The following is a 27,585-nucleotide window of genomic DNA, read 5'->3' as shown; positions in this document are numbered from 1 at the left end:
TTTAAATGTTTAATCAATTATGCCTTTAGAAATGCTACCCACATGTCATCCAATATAACCCTTAGCCCATAATAAAAGTTTAATCATTTCTTTCAGAAATTAAATACATAATCAATTAACAAGTTACATTAAAATTTTTGATATAAAAATGAACAAATTTAAAAGCTACATTGGTTATATAAATGAATACGTATTTTAATTTAAGGACTTGAGGCCTGATTCACAAAGGGCCTCTGTACTCATGGTGGAAGCCCCACAGTCGTTGGGGAGTCTCCGCACTGGGGTAGGAATCTTCGCAATGAGAATTCTCATTGCGGAGATTCTGCCTCCAGTGCGAAGACTCCTCCATGAGTGCAGGGCCTCAGCCACGAGTGCGGAGGCCCTTGGTGAATCAGGCCCTACCAACGCAATCCCTCGATGAGACCCACAACCTGCAAATAAATAATCGTAAATTGATGAAACATAAATAAAATAAATTACAATTTCAAACATTAGAATAGTAGATTACTAAACAATTCACAATAAATTATAGATGATTTAAATATATCACTATCCAAACCTCAATACACCCAACCAATAAAAAGTAATAAAGGATTTTTCAAAACACTATAAAAATTATCTGCCACTGAAAAATTACTAACCCAAAAAATAGTTTCCAATGAAAAAATAATCATTAATGCATTAACAAAATTCTATAAATGCATATTTTTACTTAAAATACTACCCACCTCAATAAGCCCCACAACCTGAAATGTAAGATTATTACATAATTTACAAAATAAACATGTAAATGAATACCTAACAATTAAAAATATATTAAATAGTTAACATATATACTTAACTAATCAATCTGTAATTTTGAACAAAACCCTACCCGCACACTCCCACCACAAACCCAACAATCAGAAAACAATATACATTACTATAATAGCTTCTAAAAATATGTACAAACACATTTCACGGAAACATAAATAAATAAATAAAAACATAATACAACACACTAAACCAACATAATATCAACTATATTATATTAAACAATAAGTTAAACTGTGATGGTACTATAAGACAGTAAAAAGCAATATACTAAACTGTGATCTTTTTAACCATTATATTTTTGCAAATACGGTATTTTGACCAGAATACTATGGTATAATGACATTTTTTCGGCGATATTTAGGTGGAGTACAGAGATGTAAAGTGAGAGATGGGTTAAACAGAAAGAGGTGTAGTAGACGGAGAAGATGTAATTTTAGAAGAAATTAAAGAAACAATCATGTATATAATCTATAATGGGATGTTTGCATATATGTTCTTGATTACATCGGTATCAAAACAGTAAATCAATGGTGCTGATTCACAGTAATGTTGTACACTGCACAATTATAGAGATACCAAAGGCAGGCAGGTACTAAATGGCTAAAAGACGTCCATGAGCAATGATGCAGGTGAGATCTGCTGCAGGTACTGACTGAACTTCCTCAGATTGATGAGACTATTCAGAGAAGCATTTTTATTCTATAGGACTAGTCCAGGACTTCCATGACAGATACATATGAAATCAAACATATTTTCTCTTACAAAGAACCATAATAACTAAGTACATATATGATATATTCTCTCCAGAAAGTAGATTACAGGTTTGGTTAATACTCAGAGTGGCTATAAGATATCCATGAGCTATGATGCAGGTGAGATCAGCCGCATGTACTGATTGAATTTACTCAGATTTATAAGAAATTTCAGACAAGCATTTTCATTCCATAGGACCAGAAGAGGACTTCCATGACAGACACATATGAAATCAAACATATTTTCTCTTAAAAAAGAAACATAATGACAGAGAACATAGGTGCTATACTCTACGAGTACAACCCAACTAATAACCATAGTACACTAAAACATATTACCCTATACATATCATAAAACAATGAAAATATCCGCACAATTGAAAAAGTAAGTACAGAGTATAAGCAAAAAGCATACCCTTACAAGCTTCAATGACTCAGTACACTCATAATATACAAATCACTAACAGACACATGCATCTTCCTCACAGGGCACACAATGACACCAACAAAAGAATATACATGCATTCATTCATTCATACAGGTAACAGGAATAAATTCCCTGCAAGTGGAAAATACAAAGTGGGAAAACCTCACCCACAACATTCAACTCTCACCGCCACAAACAATGGCATTATAACCAGGAAAAGCAAAACAGACAAACCGTCATAGGAATCCAACATCGACGCACACATTTCAAAGAAGCACAGAAACACTGGTAAAGCTATCTTCTTCATCATTCACCATGGTGTCCCACCCAGAAATAATCAAATGGGCGTCCCATCAATATGCATCCAACGTTTATACGAAAAGCATCAGCAACAACAAAATGTTGGTGAAGTCATCCCTCTACACAACATACTTGGGCATCCCAACTAGCTACACCAAGGGCAGGAAAGTACTGACTGTATGATGTTTTTCTTCAGTATATAAGTTACAGATTTAGTTCATGTAGCTAGTAGTTCAAATCCAACCAGGAAGCATTTGGTAGCTGATATCAGCCTCTAGTGCAGACTGGCCTTAACCAACAGGTACATTTAGAACATTGAGACATACAAGACATCATACTTCAGGATGTGAAACAGAAGCACAGGACGCCACAAGTGTGATAGCTATTCTGCTGTTAGGAAAGGAAACATTACACATTATTTCACATTAGCGAGTTACATCAATACACATCCTAATCGCAAACGTCTTATTTATTATGTAAGTGTGACACTATTCACAAGGCCTGCTCGCTTCACTTTCCACCTGCACGTCGCAGCTCCATCATGTTTTCTTGTCACACTTCAAGTCCAGCTGTATCAGAAACGCAGATGAGATTAGCCCTCTCACCGTGAATGACAACCTAAAATCAATAAGCGTCTTGCCCCGATCACAATCCGAATTCAGAAAAACCCTCTTTCAAAGATGGGAAGTGGCCGCTAGTTTCTGATAGCCCCCGACTGGTGCCTGAGTCCGAGGCTCAGCGCCTGCTGCCTACCTGAAAGGATTTCTGAATCAGTTCACGAGGAGCCCTACAAGTATCAGCATAAACTAAGAGCAGTCCGGATTATCAACAAAGGACACTTCTGTGGGATGGCTGCATTAGAGAGCCATGGCAGGCATCTTTGTACAACACAAGCAAAATCACTACATCAAGAGCAGTTTTAAGTGTGTAAGTAATCAAAGGGTTGTCCTCGTACCCACAAATGGCATTTCCTGATCCCATGTGGCCCACTTCATTGACATTGCCCCTCACTAAAGATTCCATCATATCTCAAGGTTACCAGGGAACATATGTCAGTTCTCCCACAGGGCAGCAACAGTAAGAGATGTAGAAGGATAAGAGGGTCAGTTTTAGAAATATCCATATGATCTGATGAAACAGGCAAGAGAAGATGACGAGAGAAATTGAGGCATTCCTCAACTAAGTGGGCTACGTGCAAAGCACAAAATAAAAACAGATGAACACCTCAGCAATCACACACACATAGCATCCTTCTTCCCATCACCCCAAAGTAAACAAGCACCTACATGGTATGCTTGCAGGACCACCTGATAGAACACTGACCCCTTTTGAACCATGCAGTCAGCTTGGGACAATATTTTTTGTCCATGAATTCCAAACTTCTAATCTGGTCAGAAATTATAAAATATAATTGTGCCAGAATGGCACTTAAAGAATTGTATACACCCGATTTAGACTCTTCAATGGCTATTTTTTGGTGCATGCCTTCTTTTTTATGCTCATTTATTTAACATGCTTTAATACATGGAAAAGCACTGTTAAAGCCCATTCTGCTACCTACAAGTGTAAGATCAGTGGCTGGCAAAGAGGTTTCTGAAGCATATGCGGTTGTCTCCACTTTGCAAGTGGTAGTGGAATTTACAGGAAAATCCTGTGGTATATGACATATGATATAGAAGCTGTACAGCATTTGCTGCTTTCCGTATCACTAAATTCTGGGGAACAAATTTTGGCTATGCTTTAATTGAAAATGTTGATTGATAATTAAATGTTTAAATTCTTCATTGATGCTTTTATATTGTATTATGTTCTCTTTCCACTGTTGTGAATGAAATTATTTGTTACTGCTTTTAGTAAATGATCCTATTTTTACATGTTCAATTTTGAAAAGATTTGCTATTTTGTGATTTATTTATATGAGAAACTACTAATTATTTCACCAATTGTTTTCTATTAATTCATGGTTTTATTTAGTAGAGTAGTTTAATTAAGAATCAACTTATGTTTTTTAATGTTGACATTTTGCCCATTTTATCACAGCACAGAAGTTGGAGCGATATGGGACTAATATGGAAATATGTGTCAGAATGTGTGCACACAAAATAATAAGTCAACTTAATGTTACTATTCTCTGTGTTTTTAAGACAACGGAAAATCCAATCCAAGGTAAAAGAAGAAGGATGTACAGTCTTTCTTAAAGTATTATGTCAATATTCCATTTGCCATCAACATATTTTGTCGAAAGGGTGTAAATACCCAATCACATTTACTGTGATCTGTTTTTGTACATCGTCCTACTGCATCAAGTTTGACTTTTCTTCGTTCTATATGGAGACGGGAGAAGGTTTTATGCCCTTCTAATGAAATGTTCAAGCAAATGGAAATTCTCAGAGAATAATAAATATTCAGTTTAAAGCAAGGGCATCGGGAGAGCTTCTCTTTGGCTGTCCAGGGTGATGAGTTTCCCCACGCTATGCATCCATAGATTACATGTTTATTTTTTACAGTCTGAATAGTCTCATATTATATATAGAGATGGTGTACATTTTGCACCTTTTTAGTGGCCCATTCCATTTACCTCTAATTTTGGTTATCATTTGTTTTGTAACAGTAGTTTTTCATTCCTCTTCATCCGGCCAGGGCAACCTGGGCACAGCGAAATGATTTCATCAACATCATAGGGGTGGGAGAACTAGCTGTGACATCACATATCACATAGTATATCGTCAAGTGACATTGCAATAATTTTGCTCTCATTGGCAGGGTTTCACTTTTTTACCCAATTGATACTGAATAAGTGAGCTTGCAGCATATCAATAATTAAATAATATTTAGAAAGTTCATAATCAATTGCTGCGGACACCTAAAGACAGTCACACTATTGAAAGATCAGCAGACAAACTGGTTAATTAATTGAATGGAAAGCAATTCGCTAGTAGTACAAAAAGTAATGTGGAAGTACCAATTGCTAAGCATAAATAATACTGTTACTGGTACAGTTACATTTCACACAGGCAAAATTGTACACTACTTTGCAATATTCCCTGCCCCATTGAAGTTTGAAAATAAAAACAGAATGTTCCAACAAAATGCTTTACTTTAGGTACTAATGTATTTTAACATGCATCTGCGGAGTGGTCCAAAGTTGTCAGTGTCACCTTTAGCCAGTCCTGGCATTGTAGATGGCAGCACTTTGCAGTGTGGGATGTGCTGGCCCATTCGTATGATGGATAAATTGGATATTCAAGTCCCGAAATTTGAAATGCTTCTAGCTAAAATACATGAACTGGTCGAATGAGTCCCATGAGTCACAGGACCACATGAAAGCACAGATCTCCTGCACAGCACATTTACACAGTTTTCATGGCCCTCTCAACAACTATAACTATTCTGAGACAGGCTGCTTGCAATGGGAATTTTTATCCATAGCCAACAAAAGACACTCAAAGGGACTCTAATTGAAAGCAGACAACATGGAATTCAACACACTTGTAGACCTGGCAAGAAGTAACCTCGAGAGAAATACAACAACCATCAAATGACACACAACCTGGTTCTAAAAGATTTACACACACTCTAGCTGGATGCCAGTCTGCACTAGAGACCAGAATTGCTCTGTGACACCTCCAACCAAACCATGGAGGTGTTACATGCTGTCCCCGACAAATGAAAAATAGGAGTGGAGCCAACTCCTGCACCTTGCCAAAGGAGAAACCCATCGCAAAATGGAGTCATTCTCGGCCACACATAAAGTTCTGTTTAATCACAATGAACTGGTCCATAAATGCTTCAAATGCCCTCACATCTATAAATGTAACAGCATACGAGCCAACAGACCTGCTTCATTCGGATGACTCCTGACTTTTTAAACCCAAAACGGCTTTATTTCAGCTGTCACCCACCTAAAATTCCCTCTGCTGTCATGTAAGTCAATGGTGACAATAAATTCCCCAGGTTGTTTTCAAACTCTTCCTCTTTATAGCTGGAAAATGTTGCCATGTGTGTAACAGCTATAAAAAAAAGTGCATTCCCCTTTGAGGCGATCCATTATCAAATCTGTATAAAGACCTCAAAACACAAGTCTAAACAAAAAGCAGAAGCATTGCTAGAAGAGACACACATAAAAACACATATTAGAAGTTTTTTTTAAAAAAATAAGTACCGGTATCCAACACGAGACGTTGTTTGAACAATAAATATCACAAAAAAGTAATCGCCTCCAAGCAGTAATTTTTCGAAGGTAACGAGGCGTTCGAAGTTACAAAAGAGAAAACACGCACTTGTCAAAGTCAGTTCTGCGCAAGCGCGCTGCGCAGCCGCCAATGGACAGACCACCCCAGAGAGAAAGGGTGCGGAGAACGTGGACTTACGTGAGCACGTAGTTGACGCTGACGATGCAGTGCGGCCGCGAGGACCTGCTGTTGTGCACGATGGTGGCGTAGCTTTGCACCCATACCCAGCCGCCCTGCTTGGCTAAGAAGCGGTAGTACTTGGTGGTCACCTGGCCCTTCACCAGCACTGTGCAAAAAGGAGACAAAAAAAGAGAGTGTGCGGCCTTTGAGAACTCGATTCTCCGTTGTACTAACACTGTAACAAGTGTACATTAAAGTTCTCTTTGTAAACAAGGCTCCCGGTGGCACGCACTTTATCAACATCAGGTGCGCTGCTAACATGGATGGCCTGGCACTTTCCCTAACCCACCGGCAAATGGAATAAATGTAACTAGAAGCTGTCACAGCAATAAAGGGATGAAGAGCCGAAGGAGATTGCGGGTAAAGTGGCTTGCACCGCTCGTTAACACATACTGTCACCCCCTTCGTGTTAGTGACCATGCTGGTAAGGCGAAAGGTGGACAGTATATTCGCAGAGCGGACTCTGGTACATGACGAGGATTTTCATATTTATCGTTTCTTTTTCTTAAGTTAATAATAGCTATCGGTTGGGCATTTTGCTATGATTTGCATATTTGCATATTTGAAAGCAAAACTATTTAAAAAAAGTTGCAGCATTGTGTAAGCTTGTTCGGGATCGTTGCATTACAATTTATGCGGCCGTTGTCTTTTATTATATGTAACATTGTCTTTTTATTTCCTACTCTAGTTGAAACCCTATGCAATCGGTGGATGGATACATGGGACAGCACAAGGTAGTGGTAGTGTAGCGTAGCTATACGGGTGTTTGAAAGTAGCAAACGATTATAAAAAAAAAGAGTTCTATTTTAAATAAAATAAAAGCAGAGGCAGTTGCCCAAATAAAATAAATCACAACTAAATAAATCCACATGACCAGGCACTCTAAAAAAAAAAGGTTTTTAGGCACCGCAATGAATATGGAAGGAGTTATACAAATATCATTTTGTAAAACAATAATCGTTTGGTTGCTACCCCGTGGCGCTTCCTGCAGGCTCCCACATTCAGCGCTCTAGTTCATTACGACCCTGTGTCCGCGGAGTGAGCGCGGCGCCGGGCGGCAAAGGGGCGCTCTCTTACACAAGTGATGGGCACAGCGCAGGTGGAAGGTGTCGCATCCGTGCACGTGGTGGTAGAGAGTCTTTTCGATCAGGTCCTGAGGCTCATACCCCGTCAGCTCGGCTACCCTGAAAAAAAACAAGACGCAGACACACACGATCGTTTATTTGAACGCAGTGCGACCAAAGAACATACCTTTTTGAAAATGTAAAACGCAACGATAACAGCGCCCACACAACTAAGCGCTTTTTATGAGCATCCATCCAAAATTTACAATTCGAGTATAATCATCAACAATCCAGAAGTCGCGGATGTTGATATTTTCGACTTTGTACACCCTGCTAACATGGCATGTACACGCCGAACGAACGTAAATAATGCCTCGAATACACGTATTTAGGCAACCCCGGTACATTGTTAGTATTTCTCCTGTTAAATCTATCCTCACTAACCAGAATATTTTTTAAATAATTCTACTGAATTTGGAATCCATTTGCTTTAATTTTCTTTTGCGTAGTTTCTATCCACGGCGAAATTATACTAGGCGTCTTTTGAAGTAAAATAACTTATGTGCCCAGTGTTATTTCTACAATTAACGAGAAACGATAATTTTCGAGAAGAAAACAATCATTGTTAATTGGGATTTTGTTTTGTTAGTTGTAGCAGTGTTTGTTATACCTCACAGACATCTTCCACCTCATTAATTAATTTGTTTTGAACCTAAAACTTGCAAAATAAAATAGAACTGACGCAGTAAAAGCAGACAGAAACAAACAAAAACAATTCATTAAAACGGCAATATAAGTATTGAAATTGAACCAAGGTAATTATTTAACGATAGCAAATGCTAAACCCAGCTAGTTGTGCCTTATGCAAAAAAATCGAAATAGAAGTAATGGTGTTAAATAAAACGTTCATGCAGCGTAGATCTAGAAAAATGAACAACTTGAAAATATGGAAGAAAACATTGAACACAATTAAAATATTAGAATAAGAAGGCGAATTGAGCACAATAAAACATAAAGAAACAAAGCAGCATACTAAAATGAACTAATATAATTAAGAGTGCAGAAACTGTAAATACAGTAACATTGGCATCGGAAGAACTGGAAGACACAAAAGAAACAGCGTGGCTGCTAGTCGGGGCTGCATTGGCAGGGGTGCTGTCGGCCCTCTCTCCCTACCTGGAGTCCAGGAAGATGAGCTTCATGTCCAGGCTGGCTCTGAACATGAACATGTTGCTGTGCAGTTTGATCTCGGTGACGGCGCTGGGGGGCAAGGAGTGGCCGACAGCCACCAGCCCCACGTTCTGGTAGCAGCCGTCGAACGGCGACATGTCCAGGCTGTACTGGCGGATCTTCAGGTAGCCGCTGCAGTGGATCACCTGGAGCAGGGCGAGAGGGGAGGGAGGCACAGACAACTCGGCATCAGTGGTGTGTCACTGTCAACGGAGCAGAGGGAGGGGGAGGGGGTGAGGTGTTCACACCACACCGTGCCTTAACCACGAGGCGTGGCAGGGAAAAGGGGATTACAGGACCCTGCATTAACAATGAGGCACGGACAGAGGCATACATCTACCGTGCATTAACAGTGAGGCATGGACGGAGGCATACATCTACAGGGCATTAACAATGATGCATGGACGGAGGCATACATCTACCCTGCACTAACAACGAGGCATGAACGGAGGCATACATCTACCGTGCACTAACAGTGAGGCATGGACAGAGGCATGCACCTACCCTGCATTAACAATGAGGCATGGACGGAGGCATACATCTACCGGGCATTAACAATGAGGCATGATGGAGGCATACATCTACCAGGCACTGACAGTGAGGCATGGACAGAGGCATGCACTTACACTGCATTAATAATGAGGCATGGACGGAGGCATACATCTACTGGGCATTAACAATGAGGCATGGACGGAGGCATACATCTACCGGGTATTAACAATGAGGCATGGACGGAGGCATACATCTACCGTACATTAAGAATGAGGCATGGACAGATGCATACATCTACCGTGCACTAACAGTAAGGCATGGACAGAGGCATGCACCTACCCTGTATTAAAAATGAGGCATGGACGGAGGCATACATCTACTGGGCATTAACAATGAGGCATGGACAGAGGCAATCATCTACCGGGCACTAACAGTGAAGCATGGACAGAGGCATGCACCTACCCTGCATTAACAATGAGGCATGGACGGAGGCATACATCTACTGGGCATTAACAATGAGGCATGGACAGAGACATACATCCACCGGGCATTAACAATGAGGCATGGACTGAGGCATACATCTACTGGGCATTAACAATGAGGCATGGACGGAGGCATACATCTACTGGGCATTAACAATGAGGCATGGACAGAGACATACATCCACCGGGCATTAACAATGAGGCATGGACTGAGGCATACATCTACCGGGCATCACAAATGAGGCATGGACGGAGGCATACATCTACCGTGCATTAACATAGAGGCATACATCTACCATGCATTTAAAATATGGCATGGAGACAGAGGCGAGGGGGTTACAGCCAGGCATGGACAGAAAGAAGGTGGTTAACTGTGACCCTGTCTTAACAACGTGCCATGGGCAGAAGAGAGGCGGCAGGAGGGATTGGTTGCAGTTTTACTGTCCTAACAGTGAGGTACGAAGAGAAGCATACATTTACCTTGCATTAATAATGAGTCAGAGACAGAGAGGTAAGGGTTACATGACCCTGCATTGACAATGAGGCACAGACAGAGAGGGCTTACATGGCCCTGCATTGACAATGAGGCATGGGAAGAGGAAAGAGAGGCTTACATCTACCTTGTATTGACAATGAGGCATGCACACGGGGAAAGGGGTTACATGGCCCTATTTGAACAATGATAGTGGAAGAAGTGGGGGTTACATTACTCTGCCCATGAGACAGAGAAACAGTGGAGGGTGCATAACTACCTACTCCAGGGACGAAGGGAGGGAGTATATCATCTGTGTCCTAAGAGAGGGTATGTATTCAAATGAGAGAGCAGGAGGTAGTATGCTGGACCCCACAAAGAGTGAGGGCGATAAGGAGCACCAAAGTGTGGGCTTTTCTGTTCCAGCAGTGTAAGGGGGGAGGAGGGCTTTATTAATGGGAGAGAGAGAAAGAATAGAAAGGTAACAACTACCCTAGAATGCGGGTCAATGGCTAGGCTGTGTCATAGCATCCTATCTTCTCAGGCTTTCTTGTGCCTGTGCCTTAGCACCGCATCCACCCCCACCCCCACATTTTGTATTTTCAGTCAAGATATATATATATATATATATATATATATATATATATATATATATATATATATATATATATATATATATATATATATATATTACCTACTGGCGGTCGCCAGTAGGTAGTTATAGTTAGGACCCTGTTTCCATAGGAAATCCGCAACATTCTATTTTGAATAACTTTGGCGCCGGTCGACGAATCCTCGCGAATATTTCAAAATAGGTGGGGTGCTACGCTCCGCTCCTACCCTGAAAGTCTCGGGGGGGATTCGTCAAGCGGGGGCTGAGATAAAAGGGGGGTCCCAAAACGCGTTTTTCCCATGCATTTTTCCATAGGACCTTTAGACACAGCTACAGCCCGAACGGCTGAACAGAGTTCCTTGAAATTTGGCAGAGAGGTAGTCTACAGGTCAAGGAAGTGCCTTTTGTAGGTTTGGTGTAAATCTGTTCAGTAGATTCTGAGAAAATAGCCTTTAAATCAATATATATATCTGAGCCAGCTTACGGTGCGCTTACGGTGCGCTTACCGTACGCGTACGGTGACGTGCGCGAGCGCGATTCTGATTGGCTGTTAGATCTTAGTGAACATTCGAATCGGTCGAAACCAGGAAGCGGCGGCCGCCATTTTCTCTCTCGCACTCAGAGTGTGGATTAAAAAACAAAGGACAAAAACATGTAAAGGGGCTGTTTAGACAGCTCCTAAGCACCTAGCCATGTTGAGGGAGTCCCCAAAGATCCCCCAAGGCCAAAAACGGAATTTTAATTTTTTTGATAATTTCGCCGATTACGCTTACCGTACGCGTACGGTAAAAATTATTTTAAAAAAAAAATAATCCACACTCTCCCCACCCCATGTGCAAATGGTGCCCGAAGGGCACCATTTGTGAATGGCATATTACAGATATGAAAAATTAAAATATTACCTTTCACAACGAAGCGCATCATATGTCCTCCATGTGCGCACGGTGCGCGAAGTGCATCGTGCGTACATGGCCCATCTAGCGTAACGTGGGCACGCGGTGCGCGTAGCGTACTTCGTGCCCACCGTGCGTGCACGGCACTAACTGCGTAAAGTGGGCGCTCGGTGCGCAAAGCGCACCGCGGGCTCACTGTGCGCGCACGGTGCGCGAAGCGCACCGTGCGCGCACGGAACGAACTGCGTTAAGTGGGCGCGCACGCCACGAATGGCGTAAAGTAACTTAGCATTTAAAAAACCGTACAAATTCACTGAAAAAACCATAGGTTTCACACACGTTATAGTTAGGAATTAGCATTTAAAAAACCTTGCAAATTCACTGAAAAAACCATAGGTTTCACACATGTTATAGTTAGCGGAAATTTTACTGATAAAAAACCAATGAAATTCCCCCGTTATAGTTAGTGCAGGCAACTATAACTCACGCGACCGCAATCTTCTGCTGATGACATATGTGTCTTTATGAAAAAAAAATATTTGTAATATATGTATAGCTAAAAATTTATGGAAGAAGACATGGGCAAATAAGTGTCTAAATACAGTATTAGCATCAGCAGAGGATTGCGGTCGCGTGAGTTATAGTTGCCTGCACTAACTATAATGGGGGAATTTCATTGGTTTTTTATCAGTAAAATTTCCGCTAACTATAACATGTGTGAAACCTATGGTTTTTTCAGTGAATATATATATATATATATATATATATATATATATATATATATATATATATATATATATATATATATATATATATATGCAGAAAGGAAGTTGGGTAGCAGGTAAATTGCCCGGCGCTTCAATCTCAGACACTGGTCCCCACCAGTGTTATTCAAATATTGAACACAAAAATCTCTGAGAACAGTAGTAATCAATATTTTCAATGATACACAGATGATAAATCTTCTCATGCATTTATTTCATGATGTTTTTATTCTTGATTCTTATTAGAAGTCAACAGTTCACAAAGAAGGATCACAGAACTTGCCAACACGTGTTTCGCGCCAGCTGCGCTTCTTCAGGGCTGTCATATAAAGAAAATTTGATACCTTTAGAATTACCTCTTACATCTGAATCGTACATCCATAATTATACAGTTCTTAGACATAAAAAAGAGTGTATTAAGCCTTCAATGATATAATCTTAAACAGTAAACACAGAAACTTACACAATATATGTACAGATAAGTACAAGAACACAAAAAAAGGGGGAAAATAGGAACAAAGGGCCTATCACTTTATTATATAGTCATTTGTTTTAATTTACTAACAAATACATTAGAAAGTCCACACCTCATTTTTAGTGAACATTTAACACAGAAGCAGAAATTACCTCATCTTCCATAATTGGTATCTTTTCTAAATCGTAAAAGAGAAAATCTTCATACTTGATGCGGTTTCCCTATATTTTGATTCCTTATCCTAAGGATAGAGTTAATCCAAAATTAAAATGATTTACAAATTGATATCCTAATTGCTTAGTTTAATAGTCTTGAAACACGTGTTGGCAAGTTCTGTGATTCTTCTTTGTGAACTGTTGACTTCTAATAAGAATCAAGAATAAAAACATCATGAAATAAATGCATGAGAAGATTTATCATCTGTGTATCATTGAAAATATTGATTACTACTGTTCTCAGAGATTTTTGTGTTCAATATATATATCTATATATATATAGATATATATATATATATGTGTATATATATATAGATATAACTTTACTCAGCCAACTTTCATTGTCTCGAAATAATGGATGCCGACCCAGAAATCTGTGCAATTTTCTTTATTAAAGAATGCCCTGCACCTCTGCCATTTCGCGTTTCAGCCTACCCGAGGCCTTGATCACATGACACGCTAAGGGAGTGCTCTAACCATCTTAAAGTGCAAGTGCTGATCACATGATACGGATGTTCAATATCCATAGAAAACATACTATTAATAGCATAGTCTTTTTTCTCTTAAACCCAAAAATCATTGTGTAATACAATAATTCATTAGCAAGATTTAAAATACATCCAAATTATTTAAAACACAGTAAGCATGTTAATACATACAAAATTCAGTGTTTCAAGATAACGGACTGGCCAATACATCATTAAAATTAATAGAAACATTTTTTTTTTCTTTTTTGTCTTTAAAAGTTTTTTCATAAAAAATTCTCATATTGGTGAGTTGGAATCACATAATCAGTTCCATACAACCATAAATAATAATCTATAAAAATTACATATAATTTAATGCTTAAAAACTGTCAGCAATAAAATTTATAAATTGTAAACATTTGGTTTGTCTATTAAACTTGGATGTATCCATTGCTTGAATAATTGAGTTTGTTTGATAAATTAATGCCCACAGTGGGTCATGATTGATACATCCCACCCCTATCACTGTACTAGTGCCTAAAGTGCAAATAATATCAACATGCTGAGTCACAGCTGTGATTTAGTCTGTGCAAATGATATGTGAAAGCTAAATTTAATATCAGCAGCAGCAATATATCAGTTTTTTTAAATGAATTTGCAAGGTTTTTTAAATGATAATTCCTAACTATAACGTGTGTGAAACCTATGGTTTTTTAAGTGAATTTGCAAGGTTTTTTAAATGCTAATTTATGAATGTATTATTATATTTTTTAAATATTTATTTTACAATAAGCTACCTATATATATAGTTATAGATTAACTTTATCCTGTAATATGGAATGGCTCTGTTTTTTTTTATTTTTTTTATTTGGATAGAGTTGAACAGCATAGTTAATATCTTCTATAAACTTATAACCGCTTTAAAAATGTGTTCCGTGTGCGCATGCGTACGTGCTCCACGTGCGCATGCGTGTGTCGTGCCTGCTCCGCGCGCGCGTGCTCTGTACGCGCGTGCTCCATACGCGCATGCGCGCGTGCCCCGTGCGCGCATCGTGCGCGCACGGTGCACGCACGGCAAGTCATGTGATTTAGTTACAACACTTTTCATTGGTTTATAGTAGTTTCAGGTCATGTGATTAAGAAACAACACTTTTCATTGGTTTATAGTAGTTTCAGTTCCAGAAACTTCCAACAACACACCCACTCCCCTCATTATTACTTCTGATTCCCTGGGAGAAGGAGCTGAGCAGCTTTTCCAGTACTCCAGCACTTGAGAATGGCAGAGCAGCAGTCATCTTCTGGGAGTGAGCAGGAGACCCTTGTGCCACAGAGACAGAGGAAACAGAAAAACTCTTTTATATGGCAATTTTTCACTTTTCCAGAGGGGCTGAAGAAGGTGAATGCTCCAAAAGTCACCTGCACTATTTGTGGTGGCTTCTTATCAAGAGGAGATCCTAAAAAGAAATTCTCTTTTAGTATCTTCACTATGATCAGGCACGTTAGAGATGTACATCCTGTGGCTTATGCCCGAGCTGCTAGAGAAAACCCTCCAGCAGCTCAGCCGAGCACATCCGCAGCAGCTCAGCCGAGCACATCATCGGCAGCTCAGCCGAGCACTTCATCTGCGGCGGCAGCTTCACTTGCTTCTGTTCCTCTGGATATACACCCTCTTTTCAAAAGGGTGCATATACGGTGCAATGCGTGCAATGCTCTTCTCTCTTATGGGGACACCAGCATTCCCCTAATAGAGAGCAAGATACAGCAGCACACATGCGGCACCCTATAATTTTTTTCATTTTTTTATTCCTCTGTTCCTCAATTAACACAACGGCTCTTTTTAGAGCCACCTAACATCTAAACACTTAAATTTGATTTTTAATTCTATTTTGTTTATGATTTTTTTTCCGCCATGCGCGCACCGTGCGCGCTCCTCGCGACGGTGCACGCACGGTGCGCGCACCCCGTGATTTAAAAAAGAAAAAATATGTGTTTTTCACCCTTCATGGTCCTTCAGGGACCCCCTGACAAAAGCTAGGGGGTCAGGAACTCTGTACCCTGTCCCCTTTTCACGTTCTACACCTTTCTTTTTCACTGTCACACACAAAATGGTGGACAACACTTCCTGATTTCGACCGATTCGAATGTTGACTGACATGTAACCACCAATCAGAATTACGCTTGCGCATGGCACCGTGCGCGCACGGTGCGCGCATATAGATATTTATGTACTTTTAACTGCAATTTTCTCAGGAACTACTGAACAGATTGACACCATATATGCAAAAGGCACATCCCTGACCTGAGGACTACCTCTTTGCCAAATTTATATTAATTCTGTTCAGCCGATTCGGGCTGTACCTTCAACTAAAGGTCCTATGGGAAATGCATGGGGAAAACGCGTTTTGGGACCCCCCTTTTTTCTCAGCCCCCGCTTGACGAATCACCCCGAGACTTTCAGGGTAGGAGCTGAGCGGAGCGCCCCATTAGTTTTGAAAATTTCGCGAGCATCCGTAAACTGGCGCCAAAGTTATTCAAAATAGAATTTTCAGATTTCCTATGGAAACACGGTCCTAACTAAAACTATCTACTGGCGACCGCCAGTAGATAATGTATATACTCCAAAAGCACCCTTTCACCTCCTTGATGTAAAGACACAGGGCACAAACTCCTCTTGTTTCTTCCGCTTTTATTATATTTCCAGAGTCATGGAGCGTTTTGGTCAGCAAGTGACCATGATCCCATAACGAAACGCTCTGCGGCATTAACTTTTAGTACAAACCCACTTGTGTCACATGATCACTAAATCCATAGAAATGGTAAACAGACTGATATTATGACTACAATGCTTGCTTGCTCATACATGTGGTCCCCAAGTGAGAACAGACTTCCATTATATTCGCAAATGTAAAGTTCATCATGTATCTCCAAACGTTCTGTTTCAATACAATCATGAGTTAATAAACATCATTAGAATATAAATTAATTAAAATTGTTTTTTTTTCCTTTTTCTCCTTAACACAGTTAAAAAAAACTCTATGTACAATTTATGTTATCAGGGAACTTTATAGATTAAAAAATACTTTTTTCTGCCTTAAATGCATTTATATAGTTTGTTCCCATAATTAATACAGTACATTGTTAAATACGCTTTTCCTGTTGGGATGTCGGACAACCAAGTTTAAAGAAATCTGATGTGTACGTCATAGCTGCATTATATGGGCAAATTGTGCCTGTTTAGTCCTTGATAAAGTGCGTTTGTGCTCGATAGCTTTCTTATAAGTGCATAGTGCTTTAATGTGCCTGGGGCGTCATAGTGCCTGGCTGATGAGGGTTATGAACCCGAAACCGGTCCCAGGATGCTTGTTTCCAGTCCAGGGAAGACATGGCTTGGCAGTTCGGTGCTGGACCGTTCCCATGAGTCACAGGGTCAGACTGATTTGCATATGGCCATGTCTGAACTGGGGTGGTGGAGTGAGCTAAAGAATGATGATGGATTAAACCCAGATCAGTTGACTGGGGGTGAGTTTTTGATTTGCTCAAACGCTCCGTCCATCATCCCCTTTGGTATCTCTTTGTTCGCCCTAAGTTGGCAGGGTATGCCCAGACGTGGGTCCCTTGCTCACTTTGCCACTGGATTCAAGATAGCCTGGCTGAGGAGGGTTATAAACACGAAACCGGTCCCAGGATGCTTGTTTCCGGTCCAGGGAAGACATGGCTTGGCAGTTTGGTGCTGGACTGTTCCCATGAGGCACAGGGTCAGACTGATTTGCATATGGCCATGTCTGAACTGGGGTGGTGGAGTAAGCTAAAGAATGATGATGGATTAAACCCAGATCAGTTGACTGGGGTAAGTGTTTGATTTGCTCAAACGCTCTGTCCATCATCCCATTTGGTATCATAGTGCAAACATAAACTTGTGCAAATCTATTTTTTGTTTCCTTTTTATACACCTCTAAAACATATTTTTGTTGTTTATAGCTATTTAGGTTTAAAAACAAGTTGATGGTTGGGCGGCAGGCTTACACTTGATATTGTAACTCCATACCGAGTGTCACATTAACTAATGCACAAATTCTCTAAAGATAACATGATAGATTAGTAAGAATCTGGCACATCCTATATGTAGACAAATCTCTAGAGCAGTTACATACATGTCTGTCTATGTTATACGTACTAATGCCGCCCCATTGAAACACAAAGTGGATAGCAATTAGAGAAAATTGCGTAGATCCTCATTATTATTCAGCCCTGTCGGTATCTTACTGTCGAATTCTAGGATAATACGTGACTCTAACTGGCGTAACAGTCGTTCCCTATTCCCACCTCGTCTGAGAGTCGGAATGGCATCGATGACAAAATACTTCAGGCAATTGAGGTCATTGTTATATTCCAATTTAATATGGCGTGCCACAGGGTATGTGGCATCGTTGTTCACTATGGCCCTTAAATGAAGAAGTATCCTCATGTGTACCTGCAGCTTGGTACTCCCAACATATCTCAAGCCGCAAGTACATGTGAGCACATATATTACACATTCAGTTTGACAATAAAAGTTACCTTTAATGGCTACCATCATGGGACTGAAGGGTGTAACATAGTGTGTAGTATTGACCCCAAATTTGCAGGCCCTGCATGATGAGCATTTAAAAAATCCTTTCTTAGGTTTCAACAATGTAATGCTCTGGCTTAACTCAGGGCTGCTTTTTACTAGCTGAGATCTCATAGATGATACTCTTCTAAAGGTAAACGTAGGTAATGATGGTAATCTTGGTTACATAATGCCATCTGACTGCAAAATTGGCCAACTTCTCTTGACAATAGCCCTAATTTGCCTTTCATGACTGTTGTATGTTGTGATGAGTCTGGGTATGTTCTCATCTATATTGGTAGATGTTTGTGGGGTCAACAGATCTTTATCAGAGTCTATTCCCTTGCTATCTTATTGTAACAGGGACTCCCACGTTCTGGTTATGCTTTTGGTATGGCCTCATTTAAAATCTTGTCACTGTATCCTCTTTCTGAACCTTTCCTTAGCTTCATGAATGCATTTATCTAGCTCTGCTGTGGTGCTGCAAATTCTTTTAAGCCTAATGAATTCGCCAAAGGGGATACTTTTAACTACATGTTTAGGATGGGAGCTTCTAGCATGCAGTGTTGTATTGCCCGCAGTAGCTTTGCAGTGCAGTGTCGTCTCAAGTTTCATATTTGACACATAGACCTTCACATCCAGAAAATCTATGCTTCGCTCACTGATGTGTGAAGTAAATTTCAGGTGTGCATTGTTGGTGTTGATGTCATTGATAAAGTTTACTGCACTCTCATGATCTCCCTTCCAAATAATAAAAACATAATCGATAAACCTAAGCCAGTGCATGACATGTGTGGCATATATTGCTATGTGTTGTTTCTTTAGAACCTCCTCCTTCCACCAGCCAACATGTAAACAGGCATAGCTGGGGGAGAAGCAGGCTCCCATAGCTACCCCCCGTTTTTACTTGACCACCTCCTTGCCAAAGAGGAAAAAATTATTGAACAAGCACCACCTGATAAGTTCCAACACCATTATGTTGTGTTTGTTGTTTACTAGGCACCTGGTGTCTAGGAAGTGCTTAGCTACTGTCAGGCCCACTTCATGGTCAATACTCGAATACAGCAATTCAATGTCCAACGTGATCAGCAGTAGTCCTTCTGTCTATTCAATTTGTTTCAATTCAGTTAAAAAGTCACCAGTGTCTTTGATGTATGTGGGGAGTTTCTAAACATGTTCTTGTAGATAATAGTCCACATACTGCGTGATGTTTTCACAGATGGCATTTATAGCTGAGATAATTGGGCGTCCAGGAATGGGGGTTCTTTCTTTATGAATTTTAGGAATGAAATAAACCGTGGGAAGCACAGGGAATTCATTGTGCATAAAATTAAATTCTTCTTTAGAGATTAACCCTTTTCTTTTCCACTGTAACACGTCCCTTTTCAGGCCTTCTTTTGCTTCGTTGTATTCCTTAAGACTTGTTTTCTCATAGCATTCCTCATTTTCCAGTTGGTGGTATGCTTCCTGGAGATATTCCTGTTTAGGCCAAATGACGATGTTCCCGCCCTTATCAGACTTGTTGATTACAATCTTATGATTATTTTTAAGTTTCATCATTAAGGTTTGATAATGACGATCTTGGTTTTCTGTGCTTTACTTTACAATTTAGTTTTTTTAGGTCTTCCACAACCCGTTTGTGAAAAATGTCAATGGCGTCCTTAGGCATCATCGGTAAGAATGTTGATTTTGATTTTAAGCGTCTGCTGCCGGCACTGGGTTGAACAACGTCCAGTGATTGTAATCTTTCTTGTGTGGATCTTGCACTGGAGTGTGTTAGACCATCTGCGTTGACCCCATCACTTAGTTCGTACATGGTGAGAAGAGTGGATGCATCCGATACTTGAAGGCTATCGCTGGCAGAGCTATTCGTGCTTGGTACTTTGTTTGATTGACTTGTGCCTTCCTTGATGGTAAAAACCTTATTTCGTTTTAATTTCCTGATATATTTAAATATATCCACTCTGGTGCTGCCATAGTTAAAATTGTTCTCTGGGCAAAACAAAAGGCCAAGTGATAGCAGTTGTGTCTCTGCCTTTGTTAATTTCAATGTTGATAAATTAACTATTGTGTTGTTGCTTTGCCCTGTCTTGTGCGCCATTGGGGTTTCTTGGCTTTTGCATTTCCGTTTCTTTCGCCTGGCTCGTCTCCTTTTATTCCTTCGTTTTCTACTGGCCTCTTTTTATTCCGTGGCCTCAGGGTTTGTCTCCGGTCTAAGGTTAAAAAATCCAGCTCCTCAGCCAGACATAGTTTACTTCCAGCCGCGGACGGTAGTGGGAGTCGCTGACGGGCGGTGACGTGGAGAGGGGGAGGGGCAGGGTGGGGGGTAGTAAACTATGGATTACGGAGGTTTACAGGTAAGTAAACATATAAATTAATAAAACGAATTTCGTTGCGTGTACTGCATCCCCAAATGCAATGCAGTGCATGCAACGAAATTCATTTTATTTATTTATATGTTTACTTACCTGTAAACCTCCGTAATCCATAATTTACTACCCCCCACCCAGCCCCTCCCCCTCCTCACGTCACCGCCCGGCTGCTACTCCCACTACCGTCCGGCTGTTTACTTCTTTTGCCTGACATGTAGGTCATAATGGAGCATATATATATATATTCACTGAAAAAACCATAGGTTTCACACATGTTATAGTTAGCTGGACATTTTACTGATAAAAAACCAATGAAATTCCCCCGTTATAGTTACTGTAGGCAACTATAACTCACGCGACCGCAATCCTCTGCTGATGCTAATACTGTATTTAGACACTTTTTTGCCCATGTCTTCTTCCATTAAATTTTAGCTATACATATATTACAAATATTTTTTTTTCATAAAGACACATATGTCATCAGCAGAGGATTACGGTCGCGTGAGTTATAGTTGCCTACAGTAACTATAACGGGGGAATTTCATTGGTTTTTTATCAGTAAAATGTCCAGCTAACTATAACATGTGTGAAACCTATGGTTTTTTCAGTGAATTTGCAAGGTTTTTTAAATGCTAATTCCTAACTATAACGTGTGTGAAACCTATGGTTTTTTCAGTGAATTTGTACGGTTTTTTAAATGCTAAGTTACTTTACGCCATTTGTGGCGTGCGCGCCCACTTAACGCAGTTCGTTCCGTGCGCGCACCGTGCGCTTCGCGCCCCGTGCGCGCACAGTGAGCACGCGGTGCGCTTTGCGCACCGCGTGCCCACGTTACGCTACATGGGCCATGAACGCACGATGCGCTTCGCGCACCGTGCGCACATGGTGGAAATATGATGAGCATCGCTGTGATATTTAAAATATGTGTTAGTTTTAAATCTAATAAGCCATGCTCAAAAGGTGCCCTTCGGGCACCTTTTGCACACGGGGTGGGGAGAGTGTGGATATTTTTTTATTTATTTTTTTTAATTTTTTACCGTACGCGTACGGTAAGCGTAATCGGCGAAATTTTCGAAAAAATTAAAATTGCCTTTTTTCCCTTGGGGGGTCGTTGGGGACTCCATGGACATGGCTAGGTGCTTGGGAGCTGTCTAAACAGCCCCTTTACATGTTTTGGGGCTTTGTTTTTCCACCCCCTGTCAGAGTGCGAGAGAGAAAATGGCGGCCGCGCTTCCTGGTTTCGACCGATTCGAATGTTTACTAAGATCTAAGGGCCAATCAGAATCGCGCTCGCGCACGTCACCGTACGCGTACGGTAAGCGCACCGTAAGCGCACCGTAAGCTGGCTCAGATATATATATTGATTTAAAGGCTATTTTCTCAGAATCTACTGAACAGATTTACACCAAACCTACAAAAGGCACTTCCTTGACTTGAGGACTACCTCTCTGCCAAATTTCAAGTAATTCTGTTCAGCCGTTCGGGCTGTAGCTGTGTCTAAAGGTCCTATGGAAAAATGCATGGGAAAAACGCGTTTTGGGACCCCCCTTTTATCTCAGCCCCCGCTTGACGAATCCCCCCGAGACTTTCAGGGTAGGAGCGGAGCGTAGCGCCCCACCTATTTTGAAAAATTCGCGAGGATTCGTCAACCGGCGCCAAAGTTATTCAAAATAGAATGTTGCGGATTTCCTATGGAAACGTGGTCCTAACTATAACTACCTACTGGCGACCGCCAGTAGGTAATATATATATATATATATATAAATATATATATATATATTTATATTAGGAACAATCGCCATCACTTCTTGGCCGGTGCAGCCTTTCTGCGCACAGCTGTTAGGCCCCCTCCAGGCGTTATTGCCCCCGGCGTTGGCAGGCCTTCCCATAGTCTTTAATAATAAGAGACAGAAAACGAGAGGAGGGGTACAAATGCAGTTGAACATCTTACAAATACCACATGTTCTACCCATAATTTATGACGTTTTCTCCATGTGGGTTTTCACATTAAAAACAGGACTTTTCATGCCCAGTTTATTTTGTTTTGCGTTTTAAAGAACTAGCCACCATCCTTCTAGTTCTAGTTCATGTGGATATTTGGTGTTAGGCACCCTTAGTTACAGCTAGAGTTACTCTACCATAGCTTTGAGGGGGAGGGCTGGTTACTACTACCCTTATGTTGACCTTATAGAGCAAGAAAGAGAGAGCTTGTGGGGAAGGTAGTGAGCATCAGCGTTATGGCGAGAAGTGGTAACAGGGTTGTAGCCACCATGCTACAAATACGCACTTAGCCAGTAGTGCGCTTATTTACCACAGGTTAACTTCACATATGTATAACCGCGACTTACGTGGAGCATGTATTAAGGATGATATTTTAGGTGGAACATGTATTAAGGATGATATTTTGTTCACAGAAATATTCTGTTATTTGTAATTAAGGCCTGCAGTTTTGCTGTTTTTACTGATTTTTACAGATAAATACAGTTAGAAAACAATGTGTTTCTTGTCTATATTTTATGTTTAAAAGCGGAAAAAACAGAAAATCATGCTTCTTGTGGTTGACTCTCCATGCTGTCTTCTGTGCTTTCCAGGTCAACAGCTGAGCAGATAGACAGCATGGGGAAGTTAAAAAACAGGTTGAAATTGCCCTAAATACTGGCATACGTTAACATATATTTGTAGTATAATGCTGATATTTACCTGTGAGTGTAATGTTTCGCTATATTAGACTGCTTAATTTGCTAAAACTTGACAGTTAGCATAGTATGAGTGCATGTTTATCAATTAAATACATTTGGAAATATACCATTTTATGACTCCATTTATTTTCAAAGCACAAAATAAATGTGGTTAAATACCATTGAAATCGCCAAAAAAGAAATATGGATAAATACAGATGGAAATGTTAGAAAAATAAATACCTTAAAACCTGGAGCCCTATTTATAATATATGGTCAGCATTTCTGCTGAAACATCGGCAAAAGAAAGACTATAAAGAGCACATTTCAAAAATCTAGAGGCCAGGTAAGAATGTAGCTATATTTAAAAGATAAGCAGCTAGGTTAAGCACATATGCACTGCCTGAACATGTCACTTTTAAGTAATAAAAGTGTTGCCCACCTCAAATGGCCAGCTGCTTAGAAGACCATAGACAATAAGGATGAACACAAAGGTATGAGAGGCAACACAAGAGCGAATTAGCTAATACAGTGTAATACTAAACAGATTGTGTACTCCACACAGGATTTATAAGATTTTCAAATTTTTTTCTTTATTTCTGCACAGGTACGAACACACGACGGTGTTCGTACCTGTGCAGACGACTCCAGTATTCAGAATTGGACGCACGCTCTTCATAAAATTGAACTGTTCTGGAAAACTATTGTCTTTGGATTATTCATCATTTTTTACGTTTGTCTACCGGCCTTTCATTACATTTCGACAACTCGGGCCAAGGAAACTTCAAAAACAGGAAGTTTTTATTGTCGGCTATTACAACATATTCTACTATATAGATGACACGCTAGCTTGTAAAGATTTTATACGTCGTGAACTCTCTGCATTGTTGTGACTGAATATCTTAGCGCCACCCAGTTTGACAGATTGATTCTTTGCCTTGAAGAAGCCCATGTTTGGGCAAAACGCGTTGGCTGTGAATGTGACAACATCAGTGAAATAAAGAAAAAAAATTGAAAATCTTATAAGTCCTGTGTGGAGTACACAATCTGTTTAGTATTACACTGTATTAGCTAATTCGCTCTTGTGTTGCCTCTCATACCTTTGTGTTCAAGAATGTAGCTATATTTATGTCACATTTTAGAGCCAACAGGAGTTATTTCACTGACAGTCAAAATAAGTGACTGCTTTTAAGGGTCTGCATTCAAAATATTGGCAAAGCCCATTTCTTTCCTTTTTCCGCTCTTATCTACCCTTAACTGTTCATCAAAAGACTTAAATACACCGCTAAAGCAAGCTTGTAGATATTAACCAACCGCTAGTCAGAATGTTTTCGTGTTTTCGCTAACATAAAAAAATCTGACACCATAGCGAGCTGTGTATATGCATGGCCCTGCGGGTCACATTCTAGGTCTACCCGGTGGATTCAAGTGCAATTTAGCCATATTGAGCAAAGAGATGTGGGTAGGCGGGATGTGCTGTGGCATTTGGTAGACCTTCCATTCTATGACCTTCATTCCATGAATCCAAGATCTGGGTAAAGGTTGGTAACCAGGGATAGGGGCAGCGCTCACCGCAGCCTCCCTACAAATCTTATATGGTAGTCTGAGCCCAAGGTCACGCGGAGCAGCCGCGGCAGCGCTACGGCAGAATTCTGGGACGAGTACAGCACGCGCCGCGGCCGCGTGACGTGAACCCACCTTGTAGCCGCCGCAGGTCAGGCCCGCGTTCCTCTTGGCCAACACGCACTTCATGCGTAGGAAGAAGGAGCGCTCGATCTCGTATTCTGCAAAGAGACAACGACAAAGAGGGGTCACGACTCGAGGGCGGGCTCCCCCACAATGGAAACAACTGGGCGTCGGACAAGGAAGGAAACATTACCCTGGACGAAGTGCGAGTGGTAGGGCTGGTGGGCCGTGAGCACGGCGGTCATCTCGTCGTGGTCCGCGGGGTGGATGTATTCGTAGATGCTGTTTCCGGTCAGCTCTACCTGTGGTAAAAAGAAGGGTAGTTATCAGTGCTTCCTGGTACACATGGCCCTTTCGGGAGAAAGGCTACGCTCCCTGGCCACAGCCGGGCTGCACCGCGGCTGCTCTTGTATTTCACACCCGTGGCGCGCACAGGTGTGTGTGCGTATGAGGGGATAGGGGGCCCTTATCGCTTTCTGTATATATGCCAACCAGGCAGGAATGTGTAAAGCTAACCCCGAGTACACACACCGCCTGTGCGCCTATCTTTATTCACACCTGGAGGGCCGGGGGAAACACATGTTTGCAGATAACGGGCTCACCTACCTGTGATAAGCCGAGGTGCACCGACGCGGTCTCCGAGATGTACATGATTTTCCCATCCGGGGCCACCACGAAGATGAAGCCGTCCAGAGTCTAAGCAAAGGGAAGCACATTAGAGATCAGGCGAGGTACGACCAAGCAAGACATTAACAGAGAGGAAGTGAGAGTGTATAGGAATTCCAGAAACTATTGAGAAGGTGCTAGAAAGCGACTGTCTCTCTATGCACTCGAAGGAGAGAAGCTACCAATAACCCACACAAAGGAGCACATGTTTTCAACCTCAGAAGGACGGCAAACAAATCTGCCCCATAAGCATTCGACAATGTACTTTCCTGTTTCTGCAGCAATATTTAACTCGCTGAGCTGGCTAGGAATTTCGCGATTTAAATCCTATAGGTTAAGGGTTTTGTGTGGTGTTCCCCGTGGCCCTCCCCCGTCACACTTTTGGTTTGGCCTGGGTATGTGCCCGCTTGCACTGGTAATTGATTCGCAACTGCTGCGATTGAGATTTATGCTGACAATTCCTACATCATATCCAGGAAAATTAATCGAGGAGTCAGGGCAATATCACAGAGTGTCTGCCACATCATGCAGTGCATAATTTGTGGCGGTGTTTGCAGGAGACATACATGCAAGCTCATTTTTCATCATCAGACTTTGACCCACCCTAAGAGGGAAGAAGGAAGAAGGAGGAGAATGGACGAAGAAAGAAAAGAAAGGAAAACACTGGCAAGTGAAGTAAGCAGAAATCAAAAATATCCTGCAAGAGTGAGCTAAAAACAAAAAAAATGTAAGATGATGGAAGAAAAAGGCATGTGATGGAATCAAAGCTAGGCAGCATTGATATTTAGCGTCACCGGTACACAGTGGAAGGTTCCTAAGAAATCCTTTAGCATCACCTCTGCACTTTTTTATTATTTTTTTACAACCACAGGAACCATGTACGATGGACGAAGGAGAACTCCCTATCTTAACAGCAATAAAATGTACATCCTTAAAGGCATCCTGTTTTCCTTCAGGGAAAACAAGATGCATTTAAAAAAGAAAAATTAAAAGATTCCTTTTAATTGTTTAAGAGAAGACAGTGGTCTGTTGGACCACTGCCTGCTCTTAAAAAAATGTTGGCGGCCACATACACAAAAGGGGAGGGGTCCCAGGGATCCCTTCCCATTTGCGCATGGGTTACCACCTTCTTCATGGAGTCACTTAAATATGAATGTTTTGCGACCGCATTCCTGTCGCAAATCATTCATAGATACCCCTGCGCCTCGCTATTAGGAAGGAACGCCCTTGAAACGCCCATTCCTAATACCGACTCGCAAACCCTATTTTGCGAGTCAGTAATAGTTTACCGACTCACAAAATAGGGTTAGTACATGTGAAAAAGCTATTTAGCGGTTGCAAACAGCCCGATTTTCCAATTGCGACTACTAAAAGCTCTCCTATATCTAGCCCCTTATTACTCTCAATCTACGGGATATAGTCTACCTTCTTTCCTTTTCACTAAGTGGCATCCCTCCACTCACCACCACCACCACTCTCAAACTCGCATCTTACCCTCCTCGTATATTGGTCCGGGGGAGGGGAGTGGTTTGCTTGAAAAGTTACACACCGGGTGTCATGTAGGGTCCTAATTTTAGCCAGGATTTTGGCTTCCTAACTCACATTGGCTCACTCCCCAATGTATATACAGACTGATGCACTACAAAACAATGAAGTGAACACGAACATTATTATATAAGGCATCAGCTTCACTGGATCTAGTCTACTCCATGATTCTGATC

General features: G+C 41.0%; 1 protein-coding gene across 1 annotated transcript in view; it reads right to left on the bottom strand.

The window, feature by feature from the left end:
* The window catches only part of SIM1 (SIM bHLH transcription factor 1), a 243,426-nt gene that overhangs the window by 82,637 nt on the left and 133,204 nt on the right, over window positions 1–27,585 (bottom strand). Inside the window, exons 4-9 of the mRNA XM_085611189.1 lie at window positions 25,805–25,894; window positions 25,392–25,500; window positions 25,211–25,296; window positions 8,948–9,147; window positions 7,785–7,891; window positions 6,666–6,813 (exon numbers count right to left, since the gene is read on the bottom strand). Coding sequence (XP_085467315.1) covers window positions 6,666–6,813; window positions 7,785–7,891; window positions 8,948–9,147; window positions 25,211–25,296; window positions 25,392–25,500; window positions 25,805–25,894 — 740 coding nt within the window. The remainder of the gene's footprint in view (window positions 1–6,665; window positions 6,814–7,784; window positions 7,892–8,947; window positions 9,148–25,210; window positions 25,297–25,391; window positions 25,501–25,804; window positions 25,895–27,585) is intronic.

Source organism: Triturus cristatus, chromosome 6 (genome assembly GCF_964204655.1).
Source record: "Triturus cristatus chromosome 6, aTriCri1.1, whole genome shotgun sequence".
NCBI classification, from domain to species: Eukaryota; Metazoa; Chordata; class Amphibia; order Caudata; family Salamandridae; genus Triturus; species Triturus cristatus.
This window is presented reverse-complemented; position numbering and strand designations above follow the sequence as displayed.